General features: G+C 39.2%; 1 protein-coding gene across 3 annotated transcripts in view; it reads left to right on the forward strand.

Annotated features, from left to right (window-relative positions):
• Window positions 1–810: 810 nt before the first annotated feature.
• The window catches only part of RCBTB2 (RCC1 and BTB domain containing protein 2), a 34,266-nt gene continuing 21,561 nt past the window's right edge, over window positions 811–13,515 (forward strand). For 2 of the 3 annotated variants that reach the window (XR_011682494.1, XM_071448490.1), the window contains exons 1-5: window positions 811–1,080; window positions 8,882–8,942; window positions 10,909–11,067; window positions 11,553–11,703; window positions 13,245–13,411. Coding sequence is in view for 2 of the 3 variants with exons in the window: in XM_071448490.1 (XP_071304591.1) it covers window positions 8,904–8,942; window positions 10,909–11,067; window positions 11,553–11,703; window positions 13,245–13,411 (516 nt within the window). In the remaining variant the exon portion in view is untranslated. Of the gene's footprint in view, window positions 1,081–1,159; window positions 1,289–8,881; window positions 8,943–10,908; window positions 11,068–11,552; window positions 11,704–13,244; window positions 13,412–13,515 lie in introns of those variants that run through there. The other variant, XM_071448491.1, reaches the window with a different exon arrangement.

The raw sequence follows: 13,515 nt of genomic DNA on the forward strand, positions 1-13,515 counted from the left end.
CAGGGGGTTTGCAACTTTAGGTACTTACACAAACCTCATTTTTGGACAGCCAAAGGCTTGCATCTGAGTACACAAATCTTTAAAATGTCAAAACATCCTTATGAAGCTGTCATTCCCACAAAAAAACCTGACACCTTCCCTAGGGCATAAAAAGAATTTAATTTTTGATGGGAGTTCCTTAGCTCCAGAGCAAACTTTCTCCTTCTGAATAAGGTTTCCACAGCAATAATGTAACAATATCATTGGGTATGGCAGCAAGGGTCTCTGAGAATTTCCCACAGCCAAACAGCAGGCAATTGTCACACTCAAGGCAAGAGACACAACCAGATAACAGCCAGATTGTTGCTTTTAGGAAAACTTATCAAGTGTATCTTCTTTGGGGGGTGCTTAACTTTAAGCATAAGCCATAGGAGATACAGAATACTTAATATCTCCTCACTTCCTTTGAGAAAAAAAAAATTAAACGATTGCAGGTTGGAACAGCATAGCAATATTTGACATTCCCCTTTGACCATGTGTGTGGTTGACACGCGTATTTTGGCCCAGGCAACAGCCTGGAGCGGGCTGCCCAGGGACCTGCTGGATGCACCGTCCCTGGAGGTGTTTTAGGAAAGCCGGGATGTGGCACTCAGTGTCCGGTCTAGCTGCCACGGTGGTGCCGGGTCACAGGCTGGGCTCAGCACCTCAGAGGTCTTTCCCAAGCCGATTGATTCTGTGATTCGGAGCCGGGAAGGGGTGGTGTCAACCGCGACGCCGAGCTCGCTCTGGGCATGACTCTTCCCAAAGCAGCCATGTCATCCCGGGGCCAGGCCCAGGGAGAGCTCCAGCCTCTCCCGCAGCTCTCCCCGGCAGCCAGCACTGCCCCTCAGCCGCGGGGCCCTTCCCCGGGACTCCCAGGACAGCGGCGGCCGCTCCCGGCTCCTGCTGCAGTGGGTGGATCCTGGGAGGCGCCAGCCGCTTCCCTCCGCTTCCCCTCTCCCTGCGGGCTCGGCGCTGAGGAGGCGCCTGAGCGCGGCAGCATCTTCCCTTGGCTCGCCGGGCCGGGGGGAGGAGCCGCCGCCGCCGCCTCGGAGAAGGAAGGTAAGGAAGGAGCACGGGGGTGGGAAGGGGAGGGAAGGGAAGGGGCTTGGCTCCCCCCCTTCCCTGTGCTTTCCCTCCCTGGGCGGCCGGCGGTGGGGAGCGGTAGCGGTAGCGAGGCCGGGCGCGGCCGCCCGCCCGCCTGCCCGTGCTGCGTGTGCTGGGCCGGGCTGGGGCTGCGCTCCGCGGGGCCTCGTTTCTCAGGCACCCGGTGTGTAAATGGCCGATCACGGGGATGGCGGTGTGTCTGTGTGCGTGTCTGTGAGTCTGTCTGCGTGTGCTCCGTCAGGAGTCCCGTGTGTGTGGTGCCGGTGCGCGCTGCCCGCAGGTGCGCAGAGGTGTGGCGATGGTGGCACTACAGGCGAGCTGAGCTTGGCGGCCCGGTTGTGGTTTTAAGGAAAAGGAGGGATACTTTGGAAAGCAGTCACCGTTTGTTTATTGTGTCGGAGATGGGAGGATTTCGTGGCGTTTCCTTGGCAAGTGAAATTGCTAATATCAGCCACAGTCAGCAAAGAGGTTTTACTCAGGTTACGAATGGGGTGAGGTCTGTAGGCGTGATGCTTGTGCACCATCAGAAACTATTTGGGCTGATGAACGATGTGCTTTCCAGTGCATTAAGGGAACTTACAGGAAAGATGGGGCAATACTATTTATAAGAGAATGTAGTGAGAGGACAAGGGGGAACAGGTTCAAATTGAAAAGGAGTTTCAATATTTAGATTAGATGTTAGGAAAAAATCTTCACTCTGGTTGGTGAGGTATTGGAACAGGTTGCCCAGAGAGCTGTGGATGTTCCATCCCTGGAGGTGTTCAAGGCCGATTTCAATGGGGCTCTGGGCAACCTGGTCTAGTGGAAGGTGTCCCTGCCCATGGCAAGGGCTGAAACAAAATTATGTGTGTGGTCCCTTCCAAACCAAATCATTCTATGATTCCATGTTGGAGGATGTGAAAGCAAACACAAGGTAAAGGAAATGTTTAGAAGTAATTGTCCTGCTTAGTGTTGATAGAAGAGATAATACCATCCAGATATAGGAAATAAATGTGACAGAATTATGTAGGATGTGAATGAAGTGATGGACTGTAAAGTAGCAGGAAGAGACCGTGGATAAAGGAAAACAGTCAAGTGTATCATTGCTTTGAGACAAGAAAATTATAAGAGCTTTTGATGGTGTCTGCTATAGACCACAGAGTTGGATTTGTATAAGAATATTGCTTACTGAGAGATACTGTCAGGAATTATGTCACAGATGGATTTCTTTCTTAGACTGTAGAATCACAGAATGGTTTGTATTGGAAGGGACCTTAAAGATCATCTGGTTCCAGCCTCCCTGCCATGGGCAGGAATACCATTCACTAGACCAGGTTGCCCCTGACCCCATCCAGTGGCCTTGAACACTGCCAGGGATGAGGCATCCACAACTTTTCTCAGCAAACCGTTTGTGCCCTCACCACTATCTGAGTAAAGAATTTCTTCCTGGGATGTGATCTGATTCTGTCCTCTTGTAGTTTAAATCCATTCCCCCTTGTTCAATCACTATCTGCCTGTGTAAAAAGTTACTCTCCCTCCTTTTTACATTCCTTCCTCCTTTCAGTACTTACAGGGAGCTTTTTATAAGCGCCCTTTAAATACTGAAAGGCCACAGTGAGGTGGCCTGGAGCCTCTTCTTCTCCAGGCTGAGCAGCCAATAGATGCAGGTGATGGCATCATTTAGGCACACAGTGATCCAGATGATCTTATATACAGCTTGCCCAATAAGCACTGAATTGCCTTAGACTGGCTCTCAGGTAAGCAGTGTGAAAGTTCTGGGAAAAGGTGGTTCATTAGTCAGCTTGTGATCTTGGATCACGTTTCTAATTAGATTAAATAAATAGAAATAAAATAGGTGACTAAACAGGTTTGAAATTCTTCGTTTTAGAAACTTGGAACAATCAGGAGGATTAATTAGTGATGTTGTTTGTACAGGAGTCCTGAGGGCCCTATAAAGTAAAGAAGGTAGAAAGCTTTTTTATGCCAAAGGTAGAATCCATCTGGAATTTATGTCCAAAAAAAAATTAAATAGGTCTCTTGAAATCTAAAAGGATTTTAGAAATAATGACTAGAAAAAGAATAGTCAAGCAAAGTGAAAGTGAAGAGGTAAAGTGCCGGTTTGATAGTAAGAATTGCAAAGGAATAGCAAAAGTAATTCTTAGTTGGTTACAGAGAATTGTTTTTTTAAGTTTCTTTAATCATGTAAGTGAAAACAATAATAGAAGTAAGACCACTGAGTGATAAATTTGAGGTAAAATGGCCTTGGCATCATGATGCATATCATCTGTTGCAGTTTGGAGGAGGTACTGCAGTGAATATACTTAATGTTAGACACTCCAACTTTTGCCTTGAAAGAATAACATTTTGTCTCTTAATTATTTTTTAAGGGTTGAGAAACCTCTGCTTGTTATATCTGATGCTGTTATGCTCTTGCCACTTGATGTCCAGCAGTTCCAGTATCAGAAGACTGGGACAGTACATTTGGGTATTTAACAGTATCATTTGTTGGTGGAGGAAGTGGGGTAACTTTTCTTTCTCATGCACATTCTATTTACTGTTTTTTCTCTCTCCTATAACATGCAGCATCTTTGTAGGCAGACAGCGTTAAGAGTATTAACAAATGGATTAATTTTGGATTAATTATGGATTAATTTTGTTTCCCTAAAGCTGGTTCATTGACCTCTCATGTTGGAAGGTCAGAATTAAGATAAGTTATCAACTCTACCAAATCAGTTGTGTAGTAAATGAAGTTTTATGTAGAATATAAAGTAAGTAAGAGCCAACAATTGCATCAGTTGTATTTTATCATGTTTGTGTTTCTGTATGGATTACAGGAACTGAAGTGTACTCAGTTTGGGTAACAATTCAGCAAAGAGAAGGAACTTTTCAAGTTAATTTTTTGGAAAATCCTGGATTAGCCATATCAAAATTGTCAACAGATGTTTTTCCTTAGCACCTCAGGTTAGATTTAGGTTACATTAGATTACATGAGGTTAGATTTTGATGCAGGAATGGCATCTTGTTCCCAAGAGACTGGGATTCCCAAAAGGTTTGATTATTTTAACACATCTCAAGGTCTAGAGATAATGCTCATTATGTTTTTTTCCTTTTACTGGAGAAGTAAACCAGTAATTAAAACCAGTGAAAGTGACTCCAGCATCTTCCTATAATATTTTTCAGCACTTAAAGTAGTTCTTGCATTGTTTCCATGATCTGAAACACTTGTTTGCCTTCAAAAGGTAGTTTTGCATGTGTAGAAAGAAGTGTAAATACTTCTAAGTGAAAATGTGTTTTGATTGACATTTTATCAGGCTTTTTTAGCTGCTGACTTTGACATTTCAGTAAGTCTACTGGAGGCTTAATTTTAAATAAACACTACTGTTTTCTTGTCTTTGTATTTCTGTCTTTTATTTGTTTGTTATATAGCTTCTCTTTCTTAGTAGTTGCCAGCTTCTTTCTTCAAATCTTCTTTTTTTAAAGTCAAGGAGATACCTAGCCAAAGGTGTAGTATTATTTTTTCCAGACTGACTCTAGGGTTTGTAGAATGAGAAAATAATTTGGGATTATTTTTTTATTTCTGCTTTAAATATTTTCTTTCGGGTGGGTGATGATGATTTTTTCCAGTTGCTTCCTCTCTTGTTGCTGGCTGGTCAACAATCCATCATTCTACAGCAGCGATGGTGATAGAATTTTCTAAAGGGGAAAAAGTAACTGGAATGGGAATGAGAACAATGAAGAGACTTAATATGAGCACTTGTCTTACCATCACTTAGTATGTGGATTTTGCATGTGAACCTCAGGAAACTTCAGTGGGGTCATGCTGGATGTCCATCCCTGGAGCCAACAGGTGGAGCTGGATGTCATGCCAAAACACAGGTGGTGTCTGACAAGATGCTTGGCTGAAGTTTTGCTTCTGGAGATGGAACCAGTAAAGAGTTTCTTGGATCTAGCCTCTGAACTGTGTGTTGTGTAGTGAGTAGGCACACAGTGGAACTTGCATCAGGAGCAAAGAATTCACAGTCTGGTGTCATGGAGCAAGAAAGGAAGGAGAGAAGATTATACTTTAGTTGGAGTTTGAGGTTTTCCAAACAACCACTCGCTGTTAAGGTCTGCAATTTTTTGGTAATGGAAAATGCCACATCAGTGGAAGAATAAATTATAAACTGAGTTCTGTCAATTTATTGTCAGCACTGGGTGTAGTACTGGCATTTCACTGTACATGAAGAAAGAAGATAATTTTGGAAATAGTCTTCCTAGAAAGAAATGTGACCTGTTAAAGGAGTGCATGTTGGCAGTATTGGTGATCTGATCTCTCCTGCAAAATTGCTTGGACAAGTTAGCATCATGTAATGACTACTCTTGTAGGAAACTGCTGAGAAATCAGGAATACCAGAGAAGGTTAGGTGCCTTTTCTAAAAGTCTTATCAAGTCACTTTTCTCTGTGACTTTTGCTTTGTAATCTTTCCTAAGCCTGTGGCTGGAGTCCTTGGGGAAGAAGCTGCAGACCTTTGAATCAGCAGATGAGGTTCATAAATGCTCAGGTTAAGTGGGAGGAAATACTAAGTGGAGTTCTGAAAATTTTTGTTTGCTTGCCAAGTTCCTAGAGAGAGACTCTACAAGAATGTTTACATTCAGATGAGTCAGTGAACCTGTTTAAATATTTAGGATTAAATGGTCTGGGGCTGTTAATGAAGCTTGGCTACCAGATTTAGTATTTATGTTCTTTAACTCAATCTTATGTGTACTGCAGAAGCGTGTGTGTTTTACCCAAAGACCTATTGTGGCTGGACCAAAACGATGGTCAAAGCTTCCAGTTTCCAAGACCTAAACTCAGACTGCCAGAGTATGCTGTCCAGATTCTTAATTGTACTTGGATTCCAGATAAGAGATTTGTGGAAGTTTAATATAAATATTTTTATATCAAAAGACTGTGCACGGCCTCAAGAAATGAATGTTTACAATAATGATATTTTCTCCTTTAGATTTGCACTTCAGAATTTTTTTTTTTTTGGAAATACAGGTAGTGAAAGTTATAAAAAGTTTTCAGGCATGAGAAATGTTTCTGGCTCACCTTTTTACTTTCTAAAATAAGTATTGCATTCTTTTTAAATGTTGTAGCTAGCTATTTTAAAGTAATGGGTTTTAGCAGTTGTGCACATATTATAAGATTTAGTAGACAAACAATCCCAGTAACTTGTCTGAAATAGCTAGGATATGTTTTTCTCCTGTACCTGATTTACTCAAATATAGAGGTTTTTGTCTTTTCATTTTTGATAAAAATACTGTTTTTTCTTTGCTTGACTGCCTTCACAATGGTTATTTTTCTGGAGAAAAATTCATGCAAGTAGGAAAATATATGAATAATAGCTAATATTTTAAACGTATATGGATAAGAATGGTTCTTAAACAGGTTTAATTTTTTCTGTCTTAATTTTGGATCCCCAGGTGGATATATACTCCTAAATCAATTACAGGTTTTTAGAAAGGACAGCTTTGCAGATACAGATATGTGGCACTCAGGATGTACTTTTATTAGAAGACATGAATTTGAGTAACAGAATAAACTGGCATAATTTGAGTCACCCTGTGTACTCCTGTGGGGTTGCTCAGAAATAAGGTGTCTGTGTTTGCAGAGCAAACTGAAAATTGAGTTGCAGGGTAATTTTATCATAGTTATACAGAAGATAAAACATGTTCTAACTTTTGAGTTGGGAGGGCATGTAACTGATCTGTGTTATAGAAAAGTCAAGGCAAAACTGTCAGGAGTCTGAAAAGTAATGAAGTGGAGCACTTTTTATTAATTAACTGGGGTGGTTAGATCCTAGTGTATCTTGATGCTAACAAATAAACTGCTTTTAAGTGAAACTATGCTTTTGTCTGAACTGGTGCAATTGAAGTGAAATACTGGAACCTGAAGAATCACGGATATCAGTTTTGTATCAAATGGTGCTGCAAAATACTGGATAGCCTCGATAGTCAATTTCACAGGAGGACTACTAGCATACTTGAAATTAAATGTTTCAGAGCAGTTCAGTAGTACAGGCAAAGGCCTTGATTAGGGGAGTTGTTTCTACTTTAAATAGAGATAATGTACACAAAATCAATTGTTGCATTCTGATTGTTTGAACAAGTATGTTGGAGAAAATAAGCAATTGCTTAACTGCAAGAGCTCAGCAAGTTCCCCCATTTCCATGAAGGCATAAATCTTGATAAAAGGCTGTGTGTGCTTATTCAGGGCTCTGCTCAGCTGCACAGGCAGAACTGTCTGGTGCCATTTAGTTCTTGGCTGCTGCTCCAGCTTGGCATGGATGTGTGGATATCCCGTGGGTCCTGTATCATATCTGCCAGCCCTGTAGGGTGTCAGGGATCCCCAAGGTCATCTCAAATACCAGTAGGTGCTGATTTGTAGGTCACTGAGTCAGCCCTTCAGTCTGTTCTAGTTGAAGGGGAATATAACTTGGCTTCTGGTTGTTTCAGTTTGGTTGTGTGTTTGAGCCTTAAGCTCAAAATCACCATGGACTTTCACACATGAGCTAAATTCTTCATGCAATGTCTCAAACTAGGTGTATAAAATACACTCTGTGTGTGTAGATTTGGGGGTTTTGTCAAAGCTTAAGCTTAACAGTTGTGCATATTCAGTATGGTCAAGCTGCAGAGTTGTTCAGGTTTTTATTTGTTTCAAGAAAATAATTTTTGTTTGTTTATTCAGTAGATAACATGTTGAATCATTAACATTCATTATACTTAAGTCATACTAATTTCATGTATTTTGTGTAATTGGATTAGGTCTTATGGCATGAAGTCTTTAATAAGATATGTTTAATAGTAAGAAAGGTATTTTATGCAGTTACATTCAATACTTGTTTTAATGTGGTATTAGTCTGAAAATTAATTCAGTAAAATGGTGACTTGTTTGTTGGATGTCATTCTGCCTGTAGTCAGAATTTTAGAGACATGTGATTTTATGGGAGAAATAAACAGATTTTAGATATGTCTGAACCAATGTACCTCAAAGAAAATGATGTGTAAAATTTTCATCACTGTGAAAGAGACTTGTACAGCTTCAGAGCTGCTTCTCATTTTTGTAGTTTTACTGAAAACAGAGTTGCATGGCTTTATGTTAGGAAATAATTTTAGGATAGTAGAGTTGTGCATATTTGTGAACAAACATCTGGTCTGAAGATCTGTTTCTATTGATAATGTACGTCATAGAAATGATACAGGTAATTTACGGGGCTGACAATATTTTCTGAAACAGAATGAATTTTTTAGCAGCTCTCAGTAAACCTGAAAAGACAGAAATGTTTTTCTAGCATTGGTTTTAGAATGGAACTGGAATAAGTAAATTTGAAGGCTTAAGCAGAAATTGAATTCTCTGAGCAGTGTGCTTTTTCTTTGCTGAAAGAAATGTCTTAAAGCATTATGTCAGGAAGGTTCTCAATTTATTTCTACTGCAATGAAAGGACATTGGAGTATGGTGCTCATAAAACATCTTTCTTTCCAATCACAATCTGATTAATTTTCCTATTTGTTTTAAAAAAATGTTTTGCCCAAGAATTAATATTTTAGGTAAGACTACAGAAGAGCAGAGTCTGCCTAACTGATCATTGTATAGTTGTATGTAACAGCAAAACTGAGGGCTTTGCATTTCTTTTTTTCTCACCCCACAGAAGAAGATAACTATCTTAACTGGCTTAATATTAAGTGCATGTGGTTTCAGAAAGTATTGTTGCAGCAATATGATATGATGATTTTAACCACAGCTCTCTCTCTGCAGGGGGACACAAGCACAAATCCATATGGAGGATGAACCTCCTCCTCAAGGAGTCAGTGCCAAGGTCAGAGTGTTGATTTGTATTGGGAATTCTGTACTGCTCTGCTCGAAAGGTTCCATTTAGCAATAGCTTAGTACATGCAAGTACTTTTCAAGATAGACAGAAAACAAAAGCTATGGTTAGAAGAAATTATACTAGCTGAAGAAATCTTGCTTAAGTCATCCACAAACTATTAGAAGAACAATATGTTCATATAACATTTGAGATTTGTGTCTAAGTCTGCCTTTCATGACTTCATGCAATATAATGAGGGAACTGATCACTTACGGGATATGAATATTGATAGGCTAAGAGTTGAAGCTGGTTTTCATATTTTTGAAACAAAATATAATGTGGAACTGTGTGAGGGGAGAAAGTCTTGAAAAGTGGAAGAATATCTCTTACTGAGTGTAACTAATAATTCCAGAGATAGGATTTAGATTATGGATTTTTTGTCTGATAAAGTTTTAGTTCTTTCTTTTTTTTTTTTTTTTTTAATCAGTATCATAAGTATTTCCTTGGGTGCTTTTTATAAGAGTAGTTGGGGAGTTTTTTCTTTCAGTGTATTATTTTAGTGTTAAGAAATGCTACAGTTTGAGGGTTTTTTTAACATCAGTTAATTATGAGGGTACGACACGAGTGCTTTGTAGAACAAGGTTACAGAAAAAACGAACTTTTCTGTATAAGATGAATGGGTTCTGACCCACTGAGCACTTGGAATTTAGAGCCCACACTATAAAGAAACCAATATGTTATTCCAGTAAAGGAATCTGTAAAATTGAAGGACACCCTGACTGTCCTTTTGAATTTCAGGCTTCTTCAGTTTTGCACACAAGTGGGATGCAGTTTTGTTGATGCGGTTGGAAGAATAGTCTGTGATGCTTTCAGTATTTATTATCATATCTTAAGAGGGCCTAAAATTCTCTGTAGAATGAATAGTAACCTCTTGACATAAAAGAAATTATTCTGCAAGCAGCAGATGAACGAAGACTGATTCCATATGGATTCTGGTCCTTCATCCCTGATAACCCTGCTACGTGTCACAAGGAACAATGTCTGCTAGGATTAGCATGGACCTACTTGCTCACTGACTTATTTCATAACATAATGTCTGTTTGTCCAGCTGCCTGCTGCCAAGCTGATTGTGTCAGCAGAATCTTACTTCCCTTTCACTTGCAAATTTGGCTGAAGTTGGTCAGTTATTTGCTGCAAGATGATGGGGAAAGAACTGGTGTGATCAAAACCGCAACATTTTTTCTGTGAAGATGGCCAGTCCTTCTTTCCCCTCCTCTGAAGTAAATAATAGAGAAAGAAATGTGTGATTAGCTGGTGTTATTCAAAAGAATATAATTTAGGATTAATTTAGGGTGTTGGTTTTGATTTATGTTATGTATATTCCTGTGTATATTTTTTCATAGTCGGTGATACTAATTAAAAAAGCAGTATTCTTATGGCTGATAATAACATGCTTCAGACTCCAAACTAGAATTTATTCACATCTTTGTATAATTTGGAGGTAGAAAAAATACATACATGAAAACAAATATACATATTTCTCAAAGATAAGTGTATTCTTGAGCAGAGTTCTTTTATGATTTCTTTTTTTAACAGCAATTTTAGCACCAAGGGAAAATACACAGATTTCAAATTTTGAATATACACTTTACACTTTATATTGGAATGCTGTCTTACAGAATTCAATGTATATTGAATTCTGTAAGACAGCACTTATGTTGCACGAATATAGTGAATATATGACTTCAACTTTTAACCTCCTACATGGTACTTTTCTCCATTAATGTTGATCCTTTATTTCTAGATCATGATATATTTTATATGTTTATTTAATGTCCTTCCTTTCAAGTATTGTAGAATTAATATACTGGTTTGTGAGTGAAAAAGGAGATGGTGGTGTTTACATAATTTTTTGCTATGCAAAGGCATATGTTTTTTTTGTGCAGATATTTGATAGCATTTTTTGTAATACCAGGCCTTGGAGGCAACACTCCTCTCAGCCCTGAAGATGCTGGATGTTGGGAAATGGCCGATTTTTTCTCTCTGCTCCCCAGAAGAGATCAAGTTAATTCGTCAAGCCTGTGTATTTGGCAGTGCTGGTAATGAAGTGTTGTATGCAACTGAAAATGATGAGGTAATTGTCCAAGAGTGTGTATGAATGAGACATGTTTAATCAATCATGTATCAAGTTATTCTGAAGGACAGTAATATAGTAGTACACCTAGAGAAAGTTGCATGCAAAAATGTCTGATTGTTTTATTTGCTACGGAAACATGTTTGGTTTAAATAAAAGGCTTCTTACCACAATCATAGAACAAAGAGAAGATGGAGTTAGACATTTGCTGCAAATGCATAGTGACAGGATGAAAGGCAGTGCATACAAACTGCAAGATGGCATTTTCTGATTCAGTACTAGGAAAAAAATGCCATAAGAGGGATTAAATCCTGAAGCAGTTGTGAGATTTGTTTTCCTTGGACATGTACAAGAATCTTTTGAACACGGCCTTGAGTCAACCGTTCTGTTTAGATCTTTGGTGAGCACAGGGGTGGACTAGTTGACCTTTGGAGGAGGCTCTCTGTTGCAACCTATGTTATGAGTCTGTGATTCTTTTATAACAGGTTTTTGTGCTTGGCATGAACTGCAGTGGCTGTTTGGGAACAGGAGACATGCAGAGCACTATAGAACCAAGGAGGTTAGATTCCCTGTGTGGCAAAAAGATAGCCTGCCTGAGTTATGGAAGTGGCCCTCATGTTGTTCTTGCTACAGAAGGTAAAGTATGATCTGAATATTGCTTCTTCAGAGAGTCCACTTAAATTAATCCAGCAGGCGTGAAAGGTCTGGGCTGGTAACATAAGAGAGAGAGTAGAGTATTCGGGGCTGTTAAATCAAAAGTATTTTAGTTGGCAAATATGGCATGTCAGCTAGCTTGTTATTTTCAGGAGTTTTTCAAGCCCTACTTCAATCTTGTTACTACTTTTGGAAGGGTTTTTTCTTTCACTTCTCAGTTAAGTTCAAAACTTCTGATAGCTCTTGAAATGCATTAGTGGCTACATTATGCCCCTGTGTTCTTGTGCCAATACTGTCCTTCAGCTAAAATGCATCTTTTCCCTCCAGTACCTACTTTTGGATGTGCTTTAAAGACCCATTATGTTGCCTTCCAGCCTTCATGCTTCTTGTACTGACACTCTATTATCCACATTGTGGTAGTGGCTTTTATGTTCATAATTAAGTATGTTACACTTGGGGAAAAATTATTAATATTGTGTTCCCAGTGAGGTTCTGTTAGAGCCTAATTGATGATATTCACACTTATCTGTCTCTGTTAATGAGAAGAAATGTTTTTCAGTATTCTAGATTATGACAAAAATTAGGTGAGGAGAGTTATGTTGTAAATGTGTTCTTTTACATTCAGTTGTGTTCCATCATTTCCTCCAGTCTTCATGGCAGACCATTCTGCACACCTTTTTTTATGTATGCATCTGTATTCCTCTGAGTTTTGTTACTGGCAGATCCCACTGACACACTCACACTCCTTAACCTGATGATGAAGTACTGCCAAAGAGCAGGTCAAGAACTGATCCTTGATGATTTTTGCTCATGACTCAATTTGCATTAATAGCTTTTCTTCAGCACAGCTTTTTTTAACTTACCTTTTAGAGGGCTGTTATATGTTACACAATTCTTAATTCTGTTAATTATTGTCATTGCCACTTTGCTGTATGTTTCTGTGCCACATGTTTACTGAAATTTGTATCACATGTTGGTGAACTGAGGAAAGGGTTGTTCACTTTTGATAGGATAAAATAATTGGATTTAACCAGTTATTGTAGTGAGGTATTGATTTAGTGTATCATATTTTGCCTTTGTAGTTCTGAGGAATCATCCTTAGGCAATATGCGTATTGTAAGGGAATGAAAGTTATTTTTTGAATTTTCCAAAATGGGAAACAGTGCCAGGGCATGGACAAGAAATTCTGATTTGTTGTCAGTAACATAGAAATTGAAATGGGGACTCTGACTGTAATTTCATCCTTTTCTCTTCTGTGTTATGCCATCCCTTTTCTTGCAGCAGTATGTTTGCCTTTGCTATGATTATGCTGATACTATCTATTTGGATTTGTGGCCAACACTGTGTGAGCCTGGTAGCATTGGTACATCCATGGGCTGAACAGTCCCATAGGTCAGATATGTATTTATACACTTAAGTATGCATATTGTTACTGAATTTGACTTTTTAGTTTGTAATTTTATGTTGTGTACTCATTGGAAAAGTAGAGATTTTTCAACCAGCTCTTTACATTTTTCTTGTAGAAGGAGAAGTGTATACATGGGGTCATAATGCTTACAGTCAGCTGGGCAATGGTACAACAAATCATGGCTTCATTCCCTGTCAAGTCTCTACTAACTTGGTGAACAAGAAAGTCATTGAGGTTGCCTGTGGCTCTCACCACTCCATGGTGTTAACCTCTGATGGAGAGGTGAGTAGAGTGGGAACCAGTGTTTGTTTTCTCTTAATGAAACCCACATATGTGAGAAAGAGGAAACACTTTGCACCTCTAGCATTAGATCTTGCTTCCTCCAA

The sequence above is a fragment of the Agelaius tricolor genome, unplaced genomic scaffold, assembly GCF_023055355.1.
Source record: "Agelaius tricolor isolate 1412-34295 unplaced genomic scaffold, bAgeTri1.0.p SCAF_26, whole genome shotgun sequence".
NCBI classification, from domain to species: Eukaryota; Metazoa; Chordata; class Aves; order Passeriformes; family Icteridae; genus Agelaius; species Agelaius tricolor.